Source organism: Diaphorina citri, unplaced genomic scaffold (genome assembly GCF_000475195.1).
Source record: "Diaphorina citri unplaced genomic scaffold, Diaci psyllid genome assembly version 1.1 scaffold454, whole genome shotgun sequence".
Taxonomy (NCBI): Eukaryota; Metazoa; Arthropoda; class Insecta; order Hemiptera; family Psyllidae; genus Diaphorina; species Diaphorina citri.
This window is the reverse complement of record NW_007377889.1, coordinates 168,927-192,429: the sequence shown is the minus strand read 5'-3', so window position 1 is coordinate 192,429 and position 23,503 is coordinate 168,927. Positions and strand designations below refer to the sequence as shown.

The 23,503-nt window shown below is 39.1% G+C and overlaps 5 protein-coding genes across 5 annotated transcripts in view; 3 read left to right on the top strand and 2 right to left on the bottom strand.

The window, feature by feature from the left end:
* Positions 1–452: 452 nt before the first annotated feature.
* On the bottom strand, positions 453–7,239 carry LOC113467329 (cilia- and flagella-associated protein 157-like). The gene is made up of 3 exons (XM_026823440.1): positions 6,990–7,239; positions 1,047–1,314; positions 453–611 (listed from the first exon to the last, which is right to left on the bottom strand). Exons 1-3 carry the CDS (start codon positions 7,181–7,183, stop codon positions 453–455), a joined length of 621 nt encoding a protein of 206 aa, XP_026679241.1. The 5' UTR covers positions 7,184–7,239.
* A 615-nt stretch (positions 7,240–7,854) lies between these two features.
* On the top strand, positions 7,855–17,886 carry LOC113467328 (ribosome biogenesis protein NOP53-like). The gene is made up of 14 exons (XM_026823439.1): positions 7,855–8,010; positions 8,562–8,639; positions 11,685–11,879; positions 12,011–12,120; positions 12,986–13,067; positions 13,904–13,920; positions 14,193–14,380; positions 15,070–15,255; positions 15,708–15,826; positions 15,984–16,117; positions 16,246–16,344; positions 16,583–16,739; positions 17,229–17,335; positions 17,739–17,886. The coding sequence occupies exons 1-14, from the start codon at positions 7,855–7,857 to the stop codon at positions 17,884–17,886; spliced, it is 1,776 nt and encodes a 591-aa protein (XP_026679240.1).
* The window catches only part of LOC113467326 (zinc finger protein 62 homolog), a 31,877-nt gene continuing 17,316 nt past the window's right edge, over positions 8,943–23,503 (top strand). Inside the window, exon 1 of the mRNA XM_026823437.1 lies at positions 8,943–9,112. The gene's annotated coding sequence lies outside the window, so the exon portion shown is untranslated. The remainder of the gene's footprint in view (positions 9,113–23,503) is intronic.
* The window catches only part of LOC103508963 (zinc finger protein 665), a 39,376-nt gene continuing 27,546 nt past the window's right edge, over positions 11,674–23,503 (top strand). Inside the window, exons 1-2 of the mRNA XM_026823426.1 lie at positions 11,674–11,879; positions 12,011–12,120. The gene's annotated coding sequence lies outside the window, so the exon portion shown is untranslated. The remainder of the gene's footprint in view (positions 11,880–12,010; positions 12,121–23,503) is intronic.
* Positions 20,066–23,494, bottom strand: LOC113467327 (cilia- and flagella-associated protein 157-like). Its single transcript, XM_026823438.1, has 5 exons — positions 23,479–23,494; positions 22,683–22,836; positions 21,898–21,970; positions 20,820–21,062; positions 20,066–20,383 (listed from the first exon to the last, which is right to left on the bottom strand). Exons 1-5 carry the CDS (start codon positions 23,492–23,494, stop codon positions 20,066–20,068), a joined length of 804 nt encoding a protein of 267 aa, XP_026679239.1.

Sequence of the window (23,503 nt, the reverse complement as noted above, 5' to 3'; positions counted from 1 at the left end):
TTCGACTGACAGAGTGGCGGTATGCTTGTCCACTGAGTGATGGTATGCTTGTTCACTGAGTGATGGTATGCTTGTTCACTGAGTGGCGGTATGCTTGTTCAACTGTACCTACTTCCCGATATCTCCAGTTACATTGGGGGAAATGTACCTACCTAACTTGATAGTAAATTTTGTTATAGTTTTGCCATGACAACATACCTACACACTACGTCGTACGTACCTATACAGGCTATGTAGGTACCTCTATGTATTAGGTACCTGTTTACTTACATACCTAAGTATTTCGTGTTTGTAGCTTATCGCATTTTTACTTTCCTTATCCCATAACCCATAAACGAGGAAAGTTATAGGTAAGTATTAAAATATTTACTAAAATTTTCGATGGTTAGTTTTTTTTTCGTGAGAAGACTAGGTCGCGTGTTGTCCGACTCCCGCCCGGGGCGGATTTTATCCTAAAGACTCAACTTGGTGAGTTGACTGTAAGCTTGGTTGTGTTTGGCTTTCCAGTGGTTGACTTGTTCGGATAACGCCGCGTTTTGGTTTTCGTACGCCGTGATTTGAGCGTAGGACTGTTTCATTTTCATATAGTTCTCTTTGAGATCAAGCATCAACTGGAATGGAAAATATGTTGGAGTTACTCGTAGGTGTAATGTTGTATTTGAAAGGAAACATCACAGAGCCTTGTGAGTATTGGAGGCACCTTCTGTTACTCCTGTTTTGGCATTCCTTTCCATTTTTTCCCCTCAAAGGTTTGATCGAGGGAACTGTAACTGTTAAGGTTTTATCGTCCCGAAATCGGAGAAAGAAGGAAGACAGGATAGGAGAAAGCCAGCCGTTCCGAGAACGAATATTATCCCATCAGGATAAAATCCGCCCTCGGCAGAAAGCGAACCCGCGATCTAGCGGTTATAAGACGGACGTGCTATCCTCCATCCTAACAAGGCTGACTTTTTTACTTTTTACCTTCTGTTTCCTGAGTATGTACCTTATTACTCATTAGATTCCATTACCTGCAGTTTCCCGAGTACCTCATTACTTTCCATTACCTGCTGTTTCCTAAGGTTACTCCGGTGTATTTCGTCCCGGGTCGCAGTCACATGGCTCAGTTCAAGTCTCAGCTTGGTATTGTCCTGTTTGAGTGCCAGGTTCTCATCCATGATGTGTTTCCATGAGGTCATGAGAGTACCGAGCTCATTGTTGACCGCTACGTTCTCACGTATAACACGCTGCGTGTGAGATGCGATACGCAGCTGGAATGTGGTCTGAAAGTCTGCGCTCAGCTGTAGGAGACGCTTTTCCAGCTCCTTCTGAAGTCTGAAAGTGTTAGGACATTAGAATGTGGTCTGAAGTCTGCGCTCAGCTGTAGGAGACGCTTTTCCAGCTCCTTCTGAAGTCTGAAAGTGTACGCAGCTGGAATGTGGTCTGAAAGTCTGCGCTCAGCTGTAGGAGACGCTTTTCCAGCTCCTTCTGAAGTCTGAAAGTATTAGGACAACAGAATGTGGTCTGAAAGTGTTAAAGGACATTAGAATGTGGTCTGAAGTCTGCGCTCAGCTGTAGGAGACGCTTTTCCAGCTCCTTCTGAAGTCTGACATAAGAAATGAGAATTGAATGACGAAGAAAAGAGAGCGGATTGAAAAGTCAAATAATGAAAGAGCAGGTTGAAAGCGAGGCGAAAGTAAATCGCTCTTGTGTCTCTTCTCGCAGATCTGATGAGAGGCATACTACGAGATGGGCGTGCTACGATACAGGCAATAGAAGGAGGCCAAGCTGGAGAAGAAGAAGCTGGCAGATATTTACAAGTAAGTAACAAGATTACTTTACATCAAATAAATTAAAAAATAATCAGGGCCATGTAACTAGAAGTATTAAAATAAATACTAATTTTTTAAACTTGTTGGAAAGTATTTGGGTAGCACATGGGAAAATAATCTGCATTTTTTTTTTTTTTTTAAATCCAAAAAACCATAATTACTGTAATGGAAGCAACTTTATCATTAGGAGAAATTTTCGAGGTACTTTCTCCCTTTTTTGATGTTTTCCCTTTTGCATTTCTAGGTTACGATTTATTTCAAAGGACATTGATAAGTTTGAAGAGAAGATCCAGAAAACGGAAGAGAAGAGACAGAAAAAGAAAGAGATGGCTCCCTACACCACGAAACGAGTGGGCAAGAACAAGTATGAGGAGCCGGACCTGGAGTTCAGTTTATATCAGGTAAGACTTTATGTTATCTCGGATTTATATCAGGTACCTACATCTCGATATTGGTTACTTCAGATTTACACACATCAGGTCAGACTGCGCTCGAAGACTATACACACTAGCTTGATATCAGCTTGAAGTTTAGTGTGCATAATGTTATACTCTTGTTGCATAGAAGATATTTTAGCTGAGAAATCCTCATGATCTTGTTCCCTGAGCTGAAAATTACAATGTCATTTATTTAACAAATGAGATGATATAAGACGTTTTTTAAGATTTTAAGGCATGTCCGTATTGTTAAAAGTGCCTTAAAGAGGGGGAAAATAATAAAATATGGCGTGACCAACATAGACTTTACCCCCAGAACAGGGCCATACCCAAATGGATGCTCCAAATTTTCAAGTCCGCCCCACAGCAAAGAAGTAAAGAAGGGGGCCCCGCCCCCCTCGGCCCCTTCCTCATCACGGCCCTACCCCAGGAAGCTAATATAGTTTTCAATAGTAACACCCATATTTATGAACAAAAAAATTTAAATCAAATAAGACACCGGTCAAGTTTAAACTTTCATTAGCTTACAGTTGCATTTCCTCCAAACTGACGTCATACTCAAGAATTATATTGCGAGGAAGAATTTGGAAAAATAAATAACAATAGTAAGAGACATGGGAGATTTTTTAAATAATTTTATTTTTTCCTCCAGGATTTGACCGGCAGTCTGCGAACTGTGCAGCCAGAGCTCAAGGCATTTGATTGGTCAATTTTGACTTGAGACTGATCTAAGAACGATCATTCTTGTCCATAAATACGAGTGTAAGTCTTGAAATTTTTTCAATCTGATGTACAACGCGCTAACCATTGCACTACGGAAGTCCGCCAGTAAGTAGGTATGTCCCCAAAAAAATTTCAATCCGAAATTCAACGCGCTAACCACTACACTACGAAGGCCCGTCAGACACGTTACTATCGTGATTTGCTACCGTGTGTGACGGTCCTTAGTCGACCTGCCATAAACTGAACGACTTAGGGATATGTGACAGGCCTAAGGTCTCAGTCTCACCTTTTCCAAAGCCTCCAGTCTGTCCTGTTTTGTATTGATCACTTTCAGGCTGTGACAGATGATGATGCAGGCAGTGATCACTTTGAGGACGCTTATGATAATTCTGGTGGTGGTGATGATGATGAAGACTTTGAGAAAGAAATCAAACAGTTGATCTCGGATGCTGGTGTAGAAATTGGTGGTTCTTCTAAGGCGACTAAAGCCAAGTCCCCAAGAGCCTCCACAAGGAAGCGGAAATCTGAGGTAAGTTTCTGATGTTGCAGTGATGGTTGATCACATTTTGGGTCTTGCATTATAATATGCCTCTAGTACCACTGTATTTTGTTCCTTATTAGTTTCAATGCTAACAGTATTCTTGGGATGGAAAAGCAGAATTTTGAATTTGGACGAATCATATCGAAATATGGAATTGTAAATACTTTTCCATACTTTGGTGATTTAGGGCACTGCCATAAACAGAACGACTTAGGGATATGTATGTGACAGACCTAATAGGTCTCACCTTTTCCAAAGCCTCCAGTCTGTCCTGTAGCTCTTCACACTCTCTAGTCTTCTCATCCAGCAGTCTGGTAAGATGAGCAATAATGTCTGCCCTGTCCTCATCCAGTTGTTCATAGCGTTGCCTCAGGTCTATGTTCTCGCCATTCAACTCTGCGTTGCGGCCACGGAGTCTGCGCAGAAAATGTCATCATCATCTTGAGATTTAGAAATGGCCAGCCTAGTTAGCTTGGAGGGTAGGGCCGGGCCCCTGACTAGAATAAGCTACATAGGTCGCGGATTAGATTTCCGCCTGGGGCGAATTTTATTGTAACGAAAGTTTGGATTGTAACGAAAGTTCAAGAGCAGCACTGCTCTCATCAAGCCCAAGGAAGAGGTCCAATCCGGTGATGACAGGTAGGCTACTCGTTCCAATATTTCATCAAAACTTACTTTGATTTCATTTTGGAGATTTTACAAAGTTGGGCTGTGAGTTAGGGATCTAGAGAGATATGTTAGGTTGGAAAGGTAGGAAGAATTCGGGTATCTAGTAGGTGTTATATTTATGAAATATTCTGAGGCAAAGAAAAAATTGGGGCATTTAGCAGAAAATTTGGTCAGTTTCATTTTAATATTTTTTTAAATGAGAAGGTTTGAGCACATTTTTCAGAATGAGGGTAAACTAGTAGCTTTGGATTCCATGAAGTGTAAAGTATCATGGCTCACAGCAGTTCTTGAGATTGTTGAAGACAAAAGACCAGTCATTAGTAGTGTCAGAGGGACTTGATGTTAGGCAATTTGAAGTTTGGTGGATTTGGGTTCAACACCCAACTGAGAGAATCAGGCATTCTTAAACTTCAACTCAGATGTTGCATTGTAAGAAATTTAATATATGGTTTAGTTGGTGGTAAATGTCAGAAGACCAAACCTAGTAGATACATACATTCAACTTGACCATTTTTGTAGATACCTACTTCTAGGAAGACTATAAAATTGGGAAAATTTACTATTTTTTCTATAAATAGCATATCTTTGTAAAATCAAACATAACATGTCTTTGTAAAATCTCCAGAATGAGTTTTTCTTCTCCATGTGAAGCACAATGTTTACAGTTGAATTGAGTATGGCTTTATCATCAATACAAGTTTACCGAGAAAACATAGGTACCAACCATACTAAGATCAAATCTTTTTTATGGGCTAGTATGGAAAAATTGTTTGAGTACCTATAGAAGGATTTAGGACTTGTATTTTTAGTGAGTTAAGGTTGTAACTTGTACTCAATTCACCTTTGCTAATTTGTTTTTCCTCCAAAATTAAAAAAAAAATCTTATATAACTTGCTGCTTGAACACAAGACCAAGTCTTACTATGCAGTGATTTCACATTATAAATTAAATCAATGGTGTTATTCAATGTGTGGTTTTTCAAAATTCTCAAAATCTTCTTCAATATTGTTTTCAAAGGTTAAAAATAAAATAATTTCACTAAGATGTATCGATGGAGGACTTTGTGAATTAAAAATGTTTTGGGCAATCAATCAAAAATATCCACCCCAAAAATTGCGAACAAAAACCATTGTGCTTCCTTGTGAGAAATGTATACATTGTGGTTCAAAAGTAATGACATGCTACTAAAAAGTTAGTAAATAATTAGCGTCTAATGATTCAGTACACACAGAAAGAATGATATCTTGTGAATATGGACCATCTTAAAATTTCAACCCTTACAAAAATCCTGTGTTAATAGTAGATCGTCATTATGTAGGCATGTTTTCTTGATTTTCTCATATATGCTGAACTTCTAGCAAGGACACTCTGGAAAATGAAATGAAATTCCAGGAATTGGTCTACTACAATTGCTATCAACAAATTAAAAAAAAAGTTTATATTATTTGGTTCATTGCATTATCACTACTGTTTTGTTTGTTATTTTCCAATCCACTTTTCCCCTGAACAAAGCAAAGGAAAAAGAAAAATCCCAAAAGATTTTTGTATGTCATTCCTTTTGAAACGCCCTGTATTTTTCTATTCGTAATGAACAGTGATTGTTCTCATGAGTTTCAACTTGAGCCTCTACTATTGGGTTTTTGGCTGATTTAGGCCTTAGGATTTTTAACCCCCTGAAAGGATAGGTTAGGATGTCACTACCTCATTATTGTCATCATTGGATAGGAAATTTTTTAGAGCAGATATGACCTTATTTTACATAAATAACACATCTGCGACTTTTTTCCAACCCTTTTATGGAGGAAGTGTATTGTTATTATATTAGGACCCTTTTTCTATTATTCTATTAAATGAATTGACTGTGTTTAAACGATTCTACACTACCTTACACTTCACTTTAGGTAACACCTTATCAGTTTCAGCAATTTTATTCCTTCTTGTTTTTATGTATATTTTTCAATGTATATTTTTTCAATTGTTATTTATTTTCCAAGTATCACAGGGGTTTTTCGTTTTTTTTTCAGAGGTTGTTTTAATTTTCTGGAAATATTATTGGGTTTATGCAAAGAAGTGGGGAGGATTTAGAGGGGTCTCTTTTTAGACATTTAGATTTTTCTTTATCCGCAATCAAGGGCACATTTTTTTTCAGGGCAGATGGCTATCAGAAAATGGATGAGAAAAAAAAAAAAAAATCATCCTCTTCCTCCACAACATACATCATCATTGTCTTGGGATTTCGTCAGAAATAGCCAGCCTAGTCATGTACCTTGGAGGGTAGTTTGCCTCTTAAGCGCTAGGCCGCGGGTTTGATTCTCGCCCGCTGCGCTGCCCGGCACCCGGGGCGAACTTCATTCCAAACAGAAAACAGATGAGGTTGGCTCTCGGAACGGTTGGCTTTAGTACATCTGCCTTGTAAGTGCTAGGACGGGGGTTCGATTCCTGCCCGCGGGACAAACTCTTCTAAACAGATAAGGTTCGTTCTCGGAACGGCTGGCTTTCTCCTATCCTGTCCTCTTTCTAATGAGAATTGAATGACGAAGAAAAAAGAGCGGATTGAAAAGTCAAATAATGAAAGAGCAGGTTGAAAGCGAGGCGAAAGTAAATCGCTCTTGTGTCTCTTCTCGCAGATCTAATGAGAGGCATACTACGAGATGGGCGTGCTACGATACAGACTACATGAGTCTAATGTTAAATTGAATTATGAAGCTTGCCGGAAGGCACTCGAACGTCTAGAGTTCGAATCGCCGATCACTGCCCGACCTATATTAAGACGAAATAGAGTTTCATGGGTTTTCGGTTAAATCTCACCTATCTCTGTCTAGCATGTATTGTTTTTCCACCTCGTAGAGTTGATCATCATGTCGTTTCTCTTGTTGTTGAAATTTCTCCTCCTGTTCCTGGAACTTTCTCATGAGCTCTTCCTTAGCCTGACGAAACTCTTCCAGAGAATTGAGCTTGCCCTCTGCAAGTTGAATGAGTACCGAAAATTTGTACAGAGTCATACAACTGAAGAACTGGGAGCTAACAGTCACACAACTAAAGAACTGGGTACAACTAGGGCTAGTAGCCTAGTTAGCTTGGAAGATATAGCGCACCCGCTATGTAAGGCGCAATGCTCACTAGTGAAACGTGTTTCATGAAACCCGTACATAAGGTTAACACAGAGCAGTGCACATTGGTGAAACTGAGTTTCGTTAAACTCACTGTGCATTGGCAGATGAAACGTTTCACTAGTGTACATTGCGCCTAAGGGTTCGATTCCCGCCCTGGCAAACTTTATCCTAAACAGAAAGGTTTCGGAACATCTAGCTTTCCCCCGGTGTTGCAGTTCCCGGAACGGTGTCCGGTTGCTATGAGTGTTGCAATGAGCAAGGTCAATAGTTCATTACCCTCTAATGATTTATGATTTGTTTGGTCCTTATATTTTTACTTTTCCTCCTTCTTTCCATCACTGCATATTTTTGTGCATTTGAAAATTTCTGAACTGATGCTTTGATCTCAAGAAAAATCCAAATAATGAGCCTGAGTTTGCTTAATCTGAGAGTTTGACTTAAACTAATTTTATTCTCAATTTGTGTCCCAGGGTTTAAAATTTAAAAACCCCTTTGATTAAGTATCTATTTCCAAATTTTTGTGTTTTATTTGTAGGATTTAGACCACATTCCAAATCAAAATGGCAGAAGAAGATCTGAATTGGACACCTAAACAGGACATGAGTCTCCTGTGTCGAGTGTGTGCAAACCAACACGACTATCTCATTCCAATCTTTGAAGGCGAAGGACTTGATCATGATATGCCCACCAAAATGGACAAGCATCTGCCCATCAAAGTAAGTAACTCGGCAAGTAAACCTCTTTCCCCAGAGGTTATAATAAAAGACTTACTGGTCTGAATAACTGTTGTTATTCTCAGCACATCAAATGAAGGGTGTTTCTTTTTAATATAAAAATGAACAAAAAAAAAAAAAAAATTTAGCTTCACTTTTGAGATTGAACCATATCGAACCATTTTCAACCTCCTTGGGCTTACATTTCCCCTCCTATTCAACATTGGAGGGGAGGGGAATGAATAAATGAATTTTTGCAAAGCATTCTGGGATCTCATATGTTTTTTTTTCTTTTTTTTTAGAAAAGTCAAAAGTTTTTTAAAGCACACATAAAATGATAAATTTTAAAATTATGAGATTTTTGTTATTAAATAGAAAACATTGGAATATTAATTTCAGTTTTTAGAAGACCAATCCATTATTAAAACCTTTTGTAATAAAATGGCAAAGAAGTAAATTGGTCATAGTTTGTTTTTGACTTCAATAATCGCGGGTAAGCGGGCTTGTGACGCCTATCGACATAAAGAGCAAATCGCCATTATTTTACGTTTCAGGATTTCATCTTCGGCTTTGTGCCGCTCCTGATTAAATACAGATATTCCTCGTATTTCCTGGTGTATTTTGACTTGAAAGTGTTTAAAACAATTGCTTTTTCATTGAGTTATTATTGACGTTTTCATTTTCTCGTTTTGTATCATGTTTTGGGACGATTTCCAAGTTTGACTTGTATGCTCTAAACTCACCGTATGGGATAGGCCCTCATGAGGCTTCGTCTACATTGTCTACCGAAGGAATCTCCCAACCAAGTCTCAGACGATTTCCAAGTTTGACTTGTATGCTGTAAACTCACCGTATGGGATAGGCCCTCATGAGGCTTCGTCTACATTGTCTACCGAAGGAATCTCCCAACCAAGTCTCCTTGCTTTTTCATTGAGTTATTATTGACGTTTTCATTTTCTCGTTTTGTATCATGTTTTGGGACGATTTCCAAGTTTGACTTGTATGCTGTAAACTCACCGTATGGGATAGGCCCTCATGAGGCTTCGTCTACATTGTCTACCGAAGGATTCTCCCAACCAAGTCTCAACGCTGCAATAGGAGACAGGTAATATTCAATTTTTCTTCATTCATTCTCTCTTTGCATGCTTTTTCCACAGCTAAAATGTGATTGTAGCAGTATTGAACCAGAACCTCAACTTGCCCGTATTGTCTTGTATGTATGTGGCTTGTCAGCCATTTTCTCTTTCAGGTTCCTAGATGTAGATGTGTAATTACCTCATTGCTCAAGAAATGGCCTGAATTTGGCGAGTGCTTGGTTCATCAATCACCTTTCTCTTCATCCTAAACGAATTGATTTCTTAACTTATTTCAAGTCTCTCCCCCAGGGGAGAGGGGTTTTTCTCACCTCTTTCAATTTTTCTTCATTCATTCTCTCTTTGCATGCTTTTTCCACAGCTAAAATGTGATTGTAGCAGTATTGAACCAGAACCTCAACTTGCCCGTATTGTCTTGTATGTATGTGGCTTGTCAGCCATTTTCTCTTTCAGTGTAGCAGTATTGAACCAGAACCTCAACTTGCCCGTATTGTCTTGTATGTATGTGGCTTGTCAGCCATTTTCTCTTTCAGGTTCCTAGTTCCTAGATGTGTAATTACCTCATTGCTCAAGAAATGGCCTGAATTTGGCGAGTGCTTGGTTCATCAATCACCTTTCTCTTCATCCTAAATGAATTCATTTATCTTATTTCAAGTCTTTCCCAGGGGAGAGGGGTTTTTCTCACCTCCAGCTTTGAGCTTTGATTGTATTGATTTTTTTCCGCGAACGTTGGGCGTTGGGTCAAGCGCGCAGCGCGAGTTTCATTTTATTGAACAAGGGAACTAGGACGCGAAGCCAAGCCGTTTTTCAGTAGCCTTGGGATACATTCCAGTATTTTTTTTCATTTTTTTTTTTTCCTTAAAATCCGCCCCGGGCGGGAATCGAACCCGCGGCCTAGCGCTTACAAGGCAGACGCACTACCAACTAAGCTAACTAGGCTGGCATGTCTGTGAGTTTGATTTACTTTTGAGCCACTGTTTCACTTTAAACTGTGTCCACTGTCCACAGTGTCCACACATAGTCGACGCCGCCGATCGACCATCGATGTTTGATCGACGAGGTGAAGAGAAGAATCTATATGTAGGTATGAGGTAGAGGCAGTGTACGGTTTCAGTCGACGGCTTCGTCACAGCTTTACAGGTTCGATTTTTTTTTTTCTTCTTATTTTACTTCATAAGATGATTACTTCTTTTAACATACAACATACCTGACGTACCTACCTGATTCAAAATATGATCATTATCAGCTCATCTATGAATATCTGGGTTTCTATGGAGACTTCATATAAAAAAGACGAAACGAACTGAATTAGGTAGGTACCTAATTCTACTTGCCTGCTGAACTGTGATGAGACTGATGAGCGTGAAATGTCATTGTATGTAGATCCGGAACGCAAGAATTACCGTAAATGAGGATGTGCAATGCAAGAATCAAAATAGGTAAATACGGATGTACTTATAGGTAGGTAAGTAATAATTCCAATTAGGTACCTACCTACCTACCTAACCATCTTTGGTTTATTTCGTAGGTATGATAATGCTAGTGCCTAAAATACGTAGGTAGTTAGGTACCTACATCATCTATTTATTATTGAGTAGATATTATTATTTTTAGGTACATAAGTAGTAGGTAGGTACCTAGATAGAACGAAACGAACTGAATTAGGTAGGTACCTAATTCTACTTGCCTGCTGAACTGTGATGAGACTGATGAGCGTGAAATGTCATTGTATGTTGATCCGGAACGCAAGAATTACCGTAAATGAGGATGTGCAATGCAAGAATCAAAATAGGTAAATACGGATGTACCTATAGGTAGGTAAGTAATAATTCCAATTAGGTACCTATTTACCTAACCATCTTTGGTTTATTTCGTAGGTAATGATAATGCTAATGCCTAAAATACGTAGGTAGTTAGGTACATTATCTATTTATTATTGAGTAGATATTATTATTTTTAGGTACATAGGTAGTAGGTACCTAGATAGATACCTATTTGGACTCGCGTGGATTATTCCAAGCACGCAATCCTATATGTGAACTTGTCACAAGTCACAAAACAAAAACCATCATCATTTTCTTGTTTTGGATTTATTTAATTTTTCCTAAATGTCAAATTTAAATATCTCATTATCTCCAAGTTCCTCTCTTTGAGCAATTACCTACTTGTGCGTTCAATTTCATGCAACCATCATCATTTTCTTGTTTTGGATTTATTTAATTTTTCCTAAATGTCAAATTTAAATATCTCCAAGTTCCTCTCTTTGAGCAATTACCTACTTGTGCGTTCAATTTCATGCAATACCTACCTACCTTATTCTACAGGATATTATTCAAATCACTACTTAAATCATTTTGTTACGAAGGAAACTTGTCCAGAGAAATCACAGAAATACCAGGACATCTAAAATTTTGAAAAAATAATACGTAGGTACCTACCTAGGTAGGTATCTATGTACAATGTACATACTTACCTACCTACCGAGTGAAACTAGTCTTCGATTTTTTTTTTTCAATAGTTTTGATAGAGGGCACTCTAGTTACAGTGCAACAGTCATAAACCATTTGTATTGATCACTTTCAGGCTGTGACAGATGATGATGCAGGCAGTGATCACTTTGAGGACGCTTATGATAATTCTGGTGGTGGTGACGATGATGAAGACTTTGAGAAAGAAATCAAACAGTTGATCTCGGATGCTGGTGTAGAAATTGGTGGTTCTTCTAAGGCAACTAAAGCCAAGTCCCCAAGAGCCTCCACAAGGAAGCGGAAATCTGAGGTAAGTTTCTGATGTTGCAGTGATGGTTGATCACATTTTGGGTCTTGCATTATAATATGCCTCTAATACCACTGTATTTTGTTCCTTATTAGTTTTAATGCTAACAGGATTCTTGGGACAATTTCTTGCAGGTTACTCCAGTGAAGAAGAGTGAGAGTAAGAAGGCCAAGTCTGATTCAAGTAGCAAGAGCAGCACTGCTCTCATCAAGCCCAAGGAAGAGGTCCAATCCGGTGATGACAGGTAGGCTACTCGTTCCAATATTTCATCAAAATTTACTTTGATTTCATTTTGGAGATTTTACAAAGTTGGGCTGTGAGTTAGGGATCTAGAGAGATATATTAGGTTGGAAAGGTAGGAAGAATTCAGGTATCTAGTAGGTGTTATATTTATGAAATATTCTGAGGCAAAAAATGGGGCATTTAGCAGAAAATTTGGTCAGTTTCATTTTATTTTTTTTTTTTTAATTGAGAAGGTTTGAGCACATTTTTCAGAATGAGGGTAAACTAGTAGCTTTGGATTCCATGAAGTATAAATTATCATGGTTAACAGCAGTTGTTCTTGAGATTGTTGAAGACCAAAGACCAGTCATTAGTGGTGTGAGAGGGACTTGATGTTAGGTAATTTGAAGTTTGGTGGATTTGGGTTCAACACCCAAACCGAGAGAATCAGGCATTCTTAAACTTCACCTCAAATGTTGCATTGTAAGAAATTTAATATGTGGTTTAGTTGGTGGTAAATGTCAGGAGACCAAACCTAGGAGATATAGACATTCAACTTGACCGTTTTTGTAGATACCTACTTCTAGGAAGACTATAAAATTGGGAAAATTTACTATTTTTTCTTTAAATAGGATATCTTTGTTAAATCAAACATAACATATCTTTGTAAAATCTCCAGAATGAGTTTTTCTTCTCCATGTGAAGCACAATGTTTACAGTTGAATTGAGTATGGCTTTATCATCAATACAAGTTTACCGAGAAAACATAGGTACCTACCATACTAAGATCAAATCTTTTTTATGGGCTAGTATGGAAAAATTGTTTGAGTATAGAAGGATTTAGGACTTGAATTGTTAGTGAGTTAATGTTCGCCGTCCAAAGGTAGGTTGGACGTTGAGATGCGAAGTCTGGTCATATTTGCCGATGTGCAAGGTGTCTTCATTTATGAGTCTTTCAAACTCGACCAAGTAGTAGTAGTAGTATTCTAGTGGCTTAAACTGGAGAACTAACTCGGATGAGAGGCCCGCCCCCTACGGAGCGATGGGGCCCGAAGTCTTCTGAGAAAAAAAATCCTTTGTGTTGTTGAACATTATGGCCAAATTTCTTCAAAATTGGACAAACCACTTTTCGCGAAAGTTTCGCCAAATCGTTCATTTCAATTTATTATTAAAAAAAAAGGGCAGAATCGGTATAGGGGCCTCTACGCTAGCAGAATAGACGCGGTGTTTTTTATTCTATGCTATTTGGGGTTCCCTATCTATTGAAATCGAAGATATTCCCAGAAAGAAACCTTCAAAAGGGCAAAGTTTTTTTCTTTGTCGAGATTTTTTTTTTTCTAATAACGTAGCTCAGAACTGCTTGGTCTACTGTCAAATGTCGATGTTTATTTTATTTATTTTTAAGAGGTTTGACAGAGGGAACTGTAACTGCTATGGTCTTATCGTCCACAAGGAAGACAGGATAGGAGAAAGCCAGCCGTTCCGAGAACGAACATCCCATCAGGATAAAATCCGCCCCGGGCGGAAATCGAACCCGCGGCCTAGCGGTTACAAGGCAGACGCACTACCAACTAAGCTAACTAGGCTGGCACTGTCGATGGTTAGATCATGAAACGAGACAATATTCAAGCCCATAAATCCAAGCAATATGTAAGTGAATTGGTCATAGTTTGTTTTTGACTTCAATAATCGCGGGTAAGCGGGCTTGTGACGCCTATCGACATAAAGAGCAAATCGCCAAATCGCCATTGTTTTACGTTTCAGGATTTCATCTTCGGCTTTGTGCCGCTCCCGATTAAATACAGATATTCCTTGTCAAAAGGTAATGTATTACAGATGGTTGTGTGGTAGGGGTGTTAAGCCAACAGTTATTACCTACTGAATGTTCTTTGAGGTTTTTTTTCCACATAGAATAAAGGATTAATCAAATTGTTCTCTCTTTTCTTCACAGAAACATAGTCAAAAGGTAATGTATTACAGATGGTTGTGTGGTAGGGGTGTTAAGCCAACAGTTATTACCTACTGAATGTTCTTTGAGGTTTTTTTCCACATAGAATAAAGGATTAATCAAATTGTTCTCTCTTTTCTTCACAGAAACATCATTACAAGTGCCAAACGGCTTCAACAGATTGCTGAAAAGCTCGAGTTGAAACAAAATACATTTAAGAGGAAAGATATCCTTGCTCTGAAACAAAGGAGAGAAGCCATAACAAAGGGCAAGAGAAAGAAAAGAAACTTTGATTCCCGATTGAGGTTGGCCACAGAAGTATGGACAGACAAAGGTAATGTTGGTTCAGAACTCAGGGTTACTTTTTGTAAAAATTCATGTTGGTCCTTTAGATGTTTTTCTATAGTTACAGTCTCCTGATGGAACATAAATTGGATTTTCTTTTCAAGTATGGACAGACAAAGGTAATGTTGGTTCAGAACTCAGGGTTAATTTTTGTAAAAATTCATGTTGGTCCTTTAGATGTTTTTCTATGGTTACAGTCTCCTGATGGAACATAAATTTGATTTTTTTTTTCTTTTCAAATGGCCATTTTGGATTAGCTTGTGGTTGTTGTTATTGTAACAGCTTAGCTGAAGGCTCATTCTAAACTACATAAATAAGTGACCAACCATCATGAGATCTTAGGCTTATTATTTTAAAGCCATATAATCCTTCTTGGTTACAGTTTTGTAGGATCTAATGGATGTGTGTGCAGGCTGCTCCTGGTTTATACAGGGTGTTCAATAAAAAAGTTGCCACCCCTGAAAACTCACAGTTAAATTCGGGAAAATGCTAAAACACATATTTCTTTATTTTAGAGGGGAACTTATTTTTAGGGGATATCAATTTTTCAGTGCTATCAGGGGCGGGCCCAAGGGGATCAACTTTAAAATCTTAAATGAGAACCCCCTACTTGTGACACATCATATCTAAGGTCTTAAAGAACATAAAGTTTCAAACTGACTTCTCTTCTATTCACAGGTAATCCATTAGAGAGTAGCAAGGAAATAGATCCTCAGTGGATCTCACAGGAGGCCAAAGATCACTACTTGAAGCTGACACCTTACCGTCGCCTCAATGTTCCACCGAGCATATCTTCTCGACCCAACCTCATCCCTGGGGTGAAGGCACCTCATCCGGGCATGTCATACAATCCATCGCTTGAAGATCATCAGGATCTGCTGCAGAAGGTGGCAGCTAAGGAGGAGGCAGAGAAGAAGCAGGAGGAACATTTGGATCGGGTGACGAGTGCCATGTTCAACCGAATGTCCAAACAGGAAACAGAGGTAGGTGATGAGTAGACAGGCTTTTATGTGACATACAAATTTTTGGAATCTGATAAGTCTTTTATACGTTAGATTCATTAGAAGCCTAGTCATGAAATTTTCAGCAAGACAGAAACACATACCTAGTTGGGTGACTCAGGCTGAAAATACAAATCTATGAAAACGATACAGACCTTCACATTGGAGTGTGGATCTGGAGATTGTTGGTTCAAGTCAAAGTTACCTTGAAATTTATCTTGGTGTATTTAACTGGGGACCTGGGGAGCAATATTTGTGACAAACATTCAAGTATTAAATCAAATCTCCTGCCTTCAGGCACACTCTCGCTTGAAGATCATCAGGATCTGCTGCAGAAGGTGGCAGCTAAGGAGGAGGCAGAGAAGAAGCAGGAGGAACATTTGGATCGGGTGACAAGTGCCATGTTCAACCGAATGTCCAAACAGGAAACAGAGGTAGGTGTTGAGTAGACAGGCTTTTATGTGACATACAAATGTTTGGAATCTGATAAGTCTTTTATACGTTAGATTCATTAGAAGCCTAGGTTTACCTTGGATTAATTTCATTTGAAGAAACCATTCCTTATTAACAATCAACATCTCGTATGTTTAGAAACAATGGATGAAGGAGATGTCACAAGGAATTGAAGACAAGGTCAAGCTGGCTGCGGATGAAATAAAAGAAGAGCCACCGGAGAGCAACGAATACTCAACGGTAAATCCACCGGTGGATGGGGACAAACAGAGGTCACTGCAATCATGTCACAAGGAATTGAAGACAAGGTCAAGCTGGCTGCGGATGAAATAAAAGAAGAGCCACCGGAGAGCAACGAATACTCAACGGTAAACCCACCGGTGGATGGGGATAAACAGAGGTCACTGCAATCGAGACGAAGAGAGCGAGAGGAGAAGAAGAAACAGAAGGAGATAAAGGAGGCCAAGCTGGAGAAGAAGAAGCTGGCAGATATTTACAAGTAAGTAACAAGATTACTTTACCATCAAATAAATTAAAAAATAATCAGGGCCGTGTAACTAGAAGTATTAAAATAAATACTAATATTTAATCTGCATTTTTTTCAAATAATCTGCATTTTTTTCTTTTTTTTTTTACCCAAAAAACCATAATTACTGTAATGGAAGCAACTTTATCATTAGGAGAAATTTTCGAGGTACTTTCTCGCTTTTTTGATGTTTTCCCTTTTGCATTTCTAGGTTACGATTTATTTCGAAGGACATTGATAAGTTTGAAGAGAAGATCCAGAAAACGGAAGAGAAGAGACAGAAAAAGAAAGAGATGGCTCCCTACACCACGAAACGAGTGGGCAAGAACAAGTATGAGGAGCCGGACTTGGAGTTCAGTTTATATCAGGTAAGAATTTATGTTATTTCGGATTTATATCAGTTACCTACATCTCGATATTGGTTACTTCAGATTTACACACATCAGGTCAGACTGCGCTCGAAGACTACACACACTGGAAAGAGATGGCTCCCTACACCACGAAACGAGTGGGCAAGAACAAGTATGAGGAGCCGGACTTGGAGTTCAGTTTATATCAGGTAAGACTTTATGTTATTTCGGATTTATATCAGGTACCTACATCTCGATATTGGTTACTTCAGATTTACACACATCAGGTCAGACTGTGCTCGAAGACTACACACACTATTGGGTGAAATTTCAAATTTAAATCAAATAAGACACCAAGTTTGAACTTTCATTAGCTTACAGTTGTATTTCCTCCAAACTGACGTCATACTCAAGAATTATATTGCGAGGAAGAATTCGGAAAAATAAATAACAATAGTAAGAGACATGGGAGATTTTTTTTTAAAATGATTTTATTTTTTCCTCCAGGATTTGACCGGCAGTCTGCGAACTGTGCAGCCAGAAGGCAAACCACTGACTGAAAGATTCCGCAGCTTTGCTGAGAGAAACATCATGGAACCTACCAAGAAACAAACGTAAGTGAAAATAAATACCTAAATAAGTTGGAGCGAACAGCGATTTAATCGAGTAGCGACCAGTAGCAGTGTTACCAGTGTAATAAGATTTGTATTAGCTCAACCTATCCTTTAAGGCTGTTTACGACTACACTTAAGTCTCAAAATGGGCTTTTTGTGTACAAAAGTAGTATAATTAGATAAGTGAAAAATTTGAACTGATTGCAAAGGAGGAACAAAGGATTGTGATATCCAGAAAAGTGTTGTGGAAAGGTCTTGCTTTCATGATTTGATTGATAGATGTTTAATTTATACCAATACATAGTAGACTCCTAAGTGGAAGGTAACCACTAGGCGAGGCGTTCTCTAACACCTAACCCTTAATGCTTATGACTAATGCTCACCGTCTCATTTCCATTTGCAGGAAGAAAACTGTTCCCAAGGCGAAGACCTTTATCAAAACGGATCATCGTATTCCCGAGCTGGCTAAGATTAATGATATGCAGAGGAGGGAGATGAAGAAATTCCGAAAGCGAAACAAGAAAAACACTAAATGGCAAACCACTGACTGAAAGATTCCGCAGCTTTGCTGAGAGAAACATCATGGAACCTACCAAGAAACAAACGTAAGTGAAAATAAATACCTAAATAAGTTGGAGCGAACAGCGATTTAATCGAGTAGCGACCAGTAGCAGTGTTACCAGTGTGATAAGATTTGTATTAGCTCAACCTATCCTTTAAGGCTGTTTACGACTACACTTAAGCCTTAAAATGGGCTTTTGTGTACAAAAGTAGTGTAATTAGATAAGTGAAAATGGGAACTGATTGCAAAAGAGGCTCTTCGTAATACTTTGTGATACCCAGAAAAGTTGTGAAAAGGCTGTGCTTTATGAGTGATTCATAATTTGATTGATCGATTTTTAATTTATAACAATAATAGACTCTTGAGTAATAGGTAACCACTAGGCGAGGTTAACGCCAGAGGCGTTCTCTACCACCTAACCCTTTATGCTTATGGCTAATGCTGTCTTATTTCCACCTTTACAGGAAGAAAACTGTTCCCAAGGCGAAGACCTTTATCAAAACGGATCATCGTATTCCCGAGCTGGCTAAGATTAATGATATGCAGAGGAGGGAGATGAAGAAATTCCGAAAGCGAAACAAGAAAAACACTAAATAAACTAAAGGCTCGTTCTCACTTGTCGTTCGGGAAAAAATCGTGTCGTGCGTAAGTGGGAATACTCTCATTTAAATTGCATCGCCTACAAGGACATTCGGGAAAAAATCGGATGAAACTCACGACAAGTGGGGACAGGCCTTAAGTGACCTCAAGCTGTGGTGATCAACAATATTTGCCTGCATCGTGAGGACAGTGGACCAGTGGATTATTCTGTGAACTAGCCCACACTGTTTACTCTGCAAACGGTACAAGATTTTTTACTTTTTTTTTCTGTGAGTGGAGTAAATCATTACCTGATTGGCGATATTTGTCAGTGAGTTTCTTTTGATGTTTATGGAGAATAAAGTCAAACACCATGTTGGAAAAAAATCATTATTATAAACTTTAACTAATGTGCACATATTTTCCAAACGGAATACTTTGTCAAGTAGCATTATAACGAGAGGTAAAATTGAATAGTAAATTCAATTCTACCTCTAGTTAATGTGTACATGGTTGTTATTTCGAGTTTCGGTCTAAACCCATTTCGGTTTAGACTTTGAGATTTCGGATGAAATGGGATGAGCTCATATTTCGTTTGAACTTGAATTAATTAAAAGCATATCGTGTGAATTGGAATTAGGTGATATTTCAGATGAACCGGTATTAGTCACCGCCAGGTTTGGGTATAATGCCGAGACTACCTTGTTGATATTGGCTGAGTGTTGCCATACTGACCACTTCTGGAGGAGGTCTTCCTCTGAAAAGAGAAGCAAATGGGTTTCAAATTTAACGTGAAAGTCATATAAAATTTAGAGAAGAGGTTGGAAGTCAGCCAAGGTCAAAACCGAGCGGCATAGAAGAAATTTATCAAAAATGTAGAATTGTAGACCTCACTTGAGTGGGAAAGAGGAACGCCGTAATATTTCAAATTTTCTTCCGTCTCCTTTGCTCTTCTTGGCTCAAATCAATTTTATTTGAAACTGCTGAATTGTGTTTTATGCTAAGTATACCAAATGATGTCACGTCGATAATCCAGATCCCATTATCCAAAGAAAAACAAAGGAAAATGGCAGCGTTCTTCTAACTACCTACACTCCACTCTTCTGGAAACAAAGGAAAGAGGCAGCTTGGCGCATTGCACTTACTGAGGAACATCTGTGCCGTGATGAATACAGTTGAGTATGTCCAGTAGGGATAGAATCAGCTTGGTTTTCATGATTCCCGCTTCGTTTGTTTGTGCGCAAGCGTTTCTGCGCATTTTGACGTGAAATCTGACGTCACAACTCTTCGAACTTTTTCATTAGAACGGTAATTGAAAATTAAATTTTCGACCTTTTAAAGTTACCTTTTCCGAGTTTTGACTTCAGATTTGGATTTTTGACAACTTTTTACGTAGGAATCGACCATTTATTTATAATTTTTACCCATTTGCAACTGCTCCATTATAATGAACTAGTATTGGGTAGTTTGATGAATCATAGAATTTTTCTGTGAAAACGGGTCCCTACGTGGCCAAGGCTCATAAAAGCCACTTTGAGCCTTAGGTGTAGGGGAAAAAGCCTTAAAAGTTGGCTTACCCGTATACGAATCTACGAACCTGTGCGACAGACTTCACTTTGACTCACCTCAACTGTATGTTTAATAGCAGTGGCAGCCTGATGCACTATGCGTTGTAACTTGTCCAGCTCGTGCTTTGTACTGTGCAGTGCCACATCTTCTTGCCGCGTCTTCTGGCTTTGTTCCTTCAGCTGCTCACTCAACTTGGTGAGTTGACTGTAAGCTTGGTTGTGTTTGGCTTTCCAGTGGTTGACTTGTTCGGATAACGCCGCGTTTTGGTTTTCGAACGCCGTGATTTGAGCGTAGGACTCTTTCATTTTCATATAGTTCTCTTTGAGATCAAGCATCAACTGGAATGGAAAATAGGATAGAATACAAAATAGAATTGAATATAATACACTTTGTTCATACTGCCAGCATAGGACCGAATAGTCCGTTTACTCCCGTTAGAGTCTAAGCAAGGTGGTGTAGTGGTCAAAACGCCCGCCTGGTAAACAGGAGGGCGTGGTTTCTATCCTAGTAAAAGTATGAAATTATATCACCAACATTGTTTGACAATAACATTAATAATAGCAGCCTACTATTGGGGTAAAGGGACTTTTCAGTCCTATTCGAGCAATGTAAGTAAGGATCACACATAGTCGACCGGCCATAGATCGACGTCGTTTGACACGTCCACACTGGATCGACGTCGATTGACACGTCCACACTGCCTCGATTTTCCCCGTCGCGCGTCGGTCGACTATGTTTGGACATGCCTTAAGTTTACTCTTTACTTTCCGTTACCCGCTGTTTCTTGAGTACCACACGCCTTTGCATTACCTGTTGTTTCCTGAGGTTGTGCCGCGTCTTCTGGCTTTGTTCCTTCATCTGCTCACTCAACTTGGTGAGTTGACTGTAAGCTTGGTTGTGTTTGGCTTTCCAGTGGTCGACTTGTTCGGATAACGCCGCGTTTTGGTTTTCGAACGCCGTGATTTGAGCGTAGGACTGTTTCATTTTCATATAGTTCTCTTTGAGATCAAGCATCAACTGGAATGGAAATTATGTTGGAGTTACTCGTAGGTGTAATGTTGTAGTTGAAAGGAAACATCAAAGAGCCTTGTGAGTATTGGAGGCACCTTCTGTTACTCCTGTTTTGCCATTCCTTTCCATTTTTTCCCCTCAAAGGTCTGATCGAGGGAACTGTAACTGTTAAGGTTTTATCGTCCCGAAAGCGAATAGATACCTAAAGAAGACAGGATAGGAGAAAGTCAGCCTGTACGAGAACAAACTTTATCTGTTTAGGAAAAAAATCCGCCCTCGGCAGAAGGAATCGAACCCGCGTCCTAACAAGGCTGACTTTTTTACTTTTTACCTTCTGTTTCCTGAGTGTGTACCTTATTACTCATTGGATTCCATTAACTGCAGTTTCCCGAGTACCTCATTACTTTCCATTACCTGCTGTTTCCTAAGGTTACTCCGGTGTATTTCATCCCGGGTCGCAGTTACATGGCTCAGTTCAAGTACTTATTTGAAGCACAAATCAACACTCTATATGAATTTCCCATTTTTGGTGCTTCCCCTATTGGCGGGAGAACATGGAAAAATTAAAATTTGAATAGGTCATAACTCTGTCCCTGGTTGGCAGATCAATCTCAAATTTATACCAAAGTACTAATTTTTCAATACCTTTAATATGATGTATAACAAGTAGGGGGTTCTCATTTAAGATTTTAAAGTTGACCCCCCTGGGGCCGCCCCTGACAGCACTGGAAAATTTTATTGAGATCCCCTAAAAATAAGTTCCCCTTAAAAATAAAGAAATACGTGTTTCAGCGTTTTTCCAAATTTCAAACGGTTCTTGAGTTTTCAGGGGTGGCAGGGCGATACGCAGATTAGAATGTGGTCTGAAGTCTGCGCTCAGCTGTAGGAGACGCTTTTCCAGCTCCTTCTGAAGTCTGACATAAGAAATAAGAATTGAATGACGAAGAAAAAAGAGCGGATTGAAAAGTCAAATAATGAAAGAGCAGGTTGAAAGCGAGGCGAAAGTAAATCGCTCTTGTGTCTCTTCTCGCAGATCTAATGAGAGGCATACTACGAGATGGGCGTAAAAATAAGTTCCCCTTAAAAATAAAGAAATACGTGTTTCAGCGTTTTTCCAAATTTCAAACGGTTCTTGAGTTTTCAGGGGTGGCAACTTTTTTATTAAACACCCTGTGTGCCATGAGCTGGCCATTATTCCATGAGCTTAAAGTTTCAAACTGACTTCTCTTCTATTCACAGGTAATCCATTAGAGAGTAGCAAGGAAATAGATCCCCAGTAAGTCTGCGCTCAGCTGTAGGAGACGCTTTTCCAGCTCCTTCTGAAGTCTGACATAAGAAATGAGAATTGAATGACGAAGAAAAAAGAGCGGATTGAAAAGTCAAATAATGAAAGAGCAGGTTGAAAGCGAGGTGAAAGTAAATCGCTCTTGTGTCTCTTCTCGCAGATCTGATGAGAGGCATACTACGAGATGGGCATGCTACGATACAGACTACATGAGTCTAATGTTAAATTGAATTATGAAGCTTGCCGGAAGGCACTCGAACGTCTAGAGTTCGAATCGCCGATCACTGCCCGACCTATATTAAGACGAAATAGAGTTTCATGGGTTTTCGGTTAAATCTCACCTATCTCTGTCTAGCATGTATTGTTTTTCCACCTCGTAGAGTTGATCATCATGTCGTTTCTCTTGTTGTTGAAATTTCTCCTCCTGTTCCTGGAATTTTCTCATCAGCTCTTCCTTAGCCTGACGAAACTCTTCCAGAGAATTCAGCTTTCCCTCTGCAAGTTAAACGAACACCGAAAATGTATACACAGTCATACAACTGACAAACTGGGAGGCCGGGGGTTCGACTCCCGCCCGGGGCGGATTTTATCCTCAACGGATAATGTCCGTTCTCGGAACGGCTGTCTTTCTCCTATCCTGTCTCCCTTCTCTCTTCGATTTCGGGACGATAAGACCTTAGCGGTTCCCTCTATGAAAACCCAAACCTCTTGGGGAAAAAAAAAATAAAATAAAAAAAATACTGGGAGCCGGTCTAGTTAGGTTGGAACCTATAGCGTCTACGATCTATGTATGTTTTACCTGTAACCTATTCCACGAGTGACTTCGCACTCCCCCACTCCCTGCCAAAAAAAGTTTGGATTGCTTCTACTTATTCTTGAGTGTTGCAATGAGCAAGGTCAATAGTTCATTACCCTCTAATGATTTATGATTTGTTTGGTCCTTATATTTTTACCTTTTCCCCCCTCTTTCCATCACTGCATAATTTTGTGCACTTGAAAATTTCCAAACTGATGCTTTGATCTCAAAAAAATCCAAATAATTAGCCTGAGATTACTTAATCAGCTTAATTTGAGAGTTTGCTGAGAGTTTGACTTAAACTAATTTTATTCTCAATTTGTGTCCCAGGGTTTAAAAACCCCTTTGAATAAGCATCTATTTCTT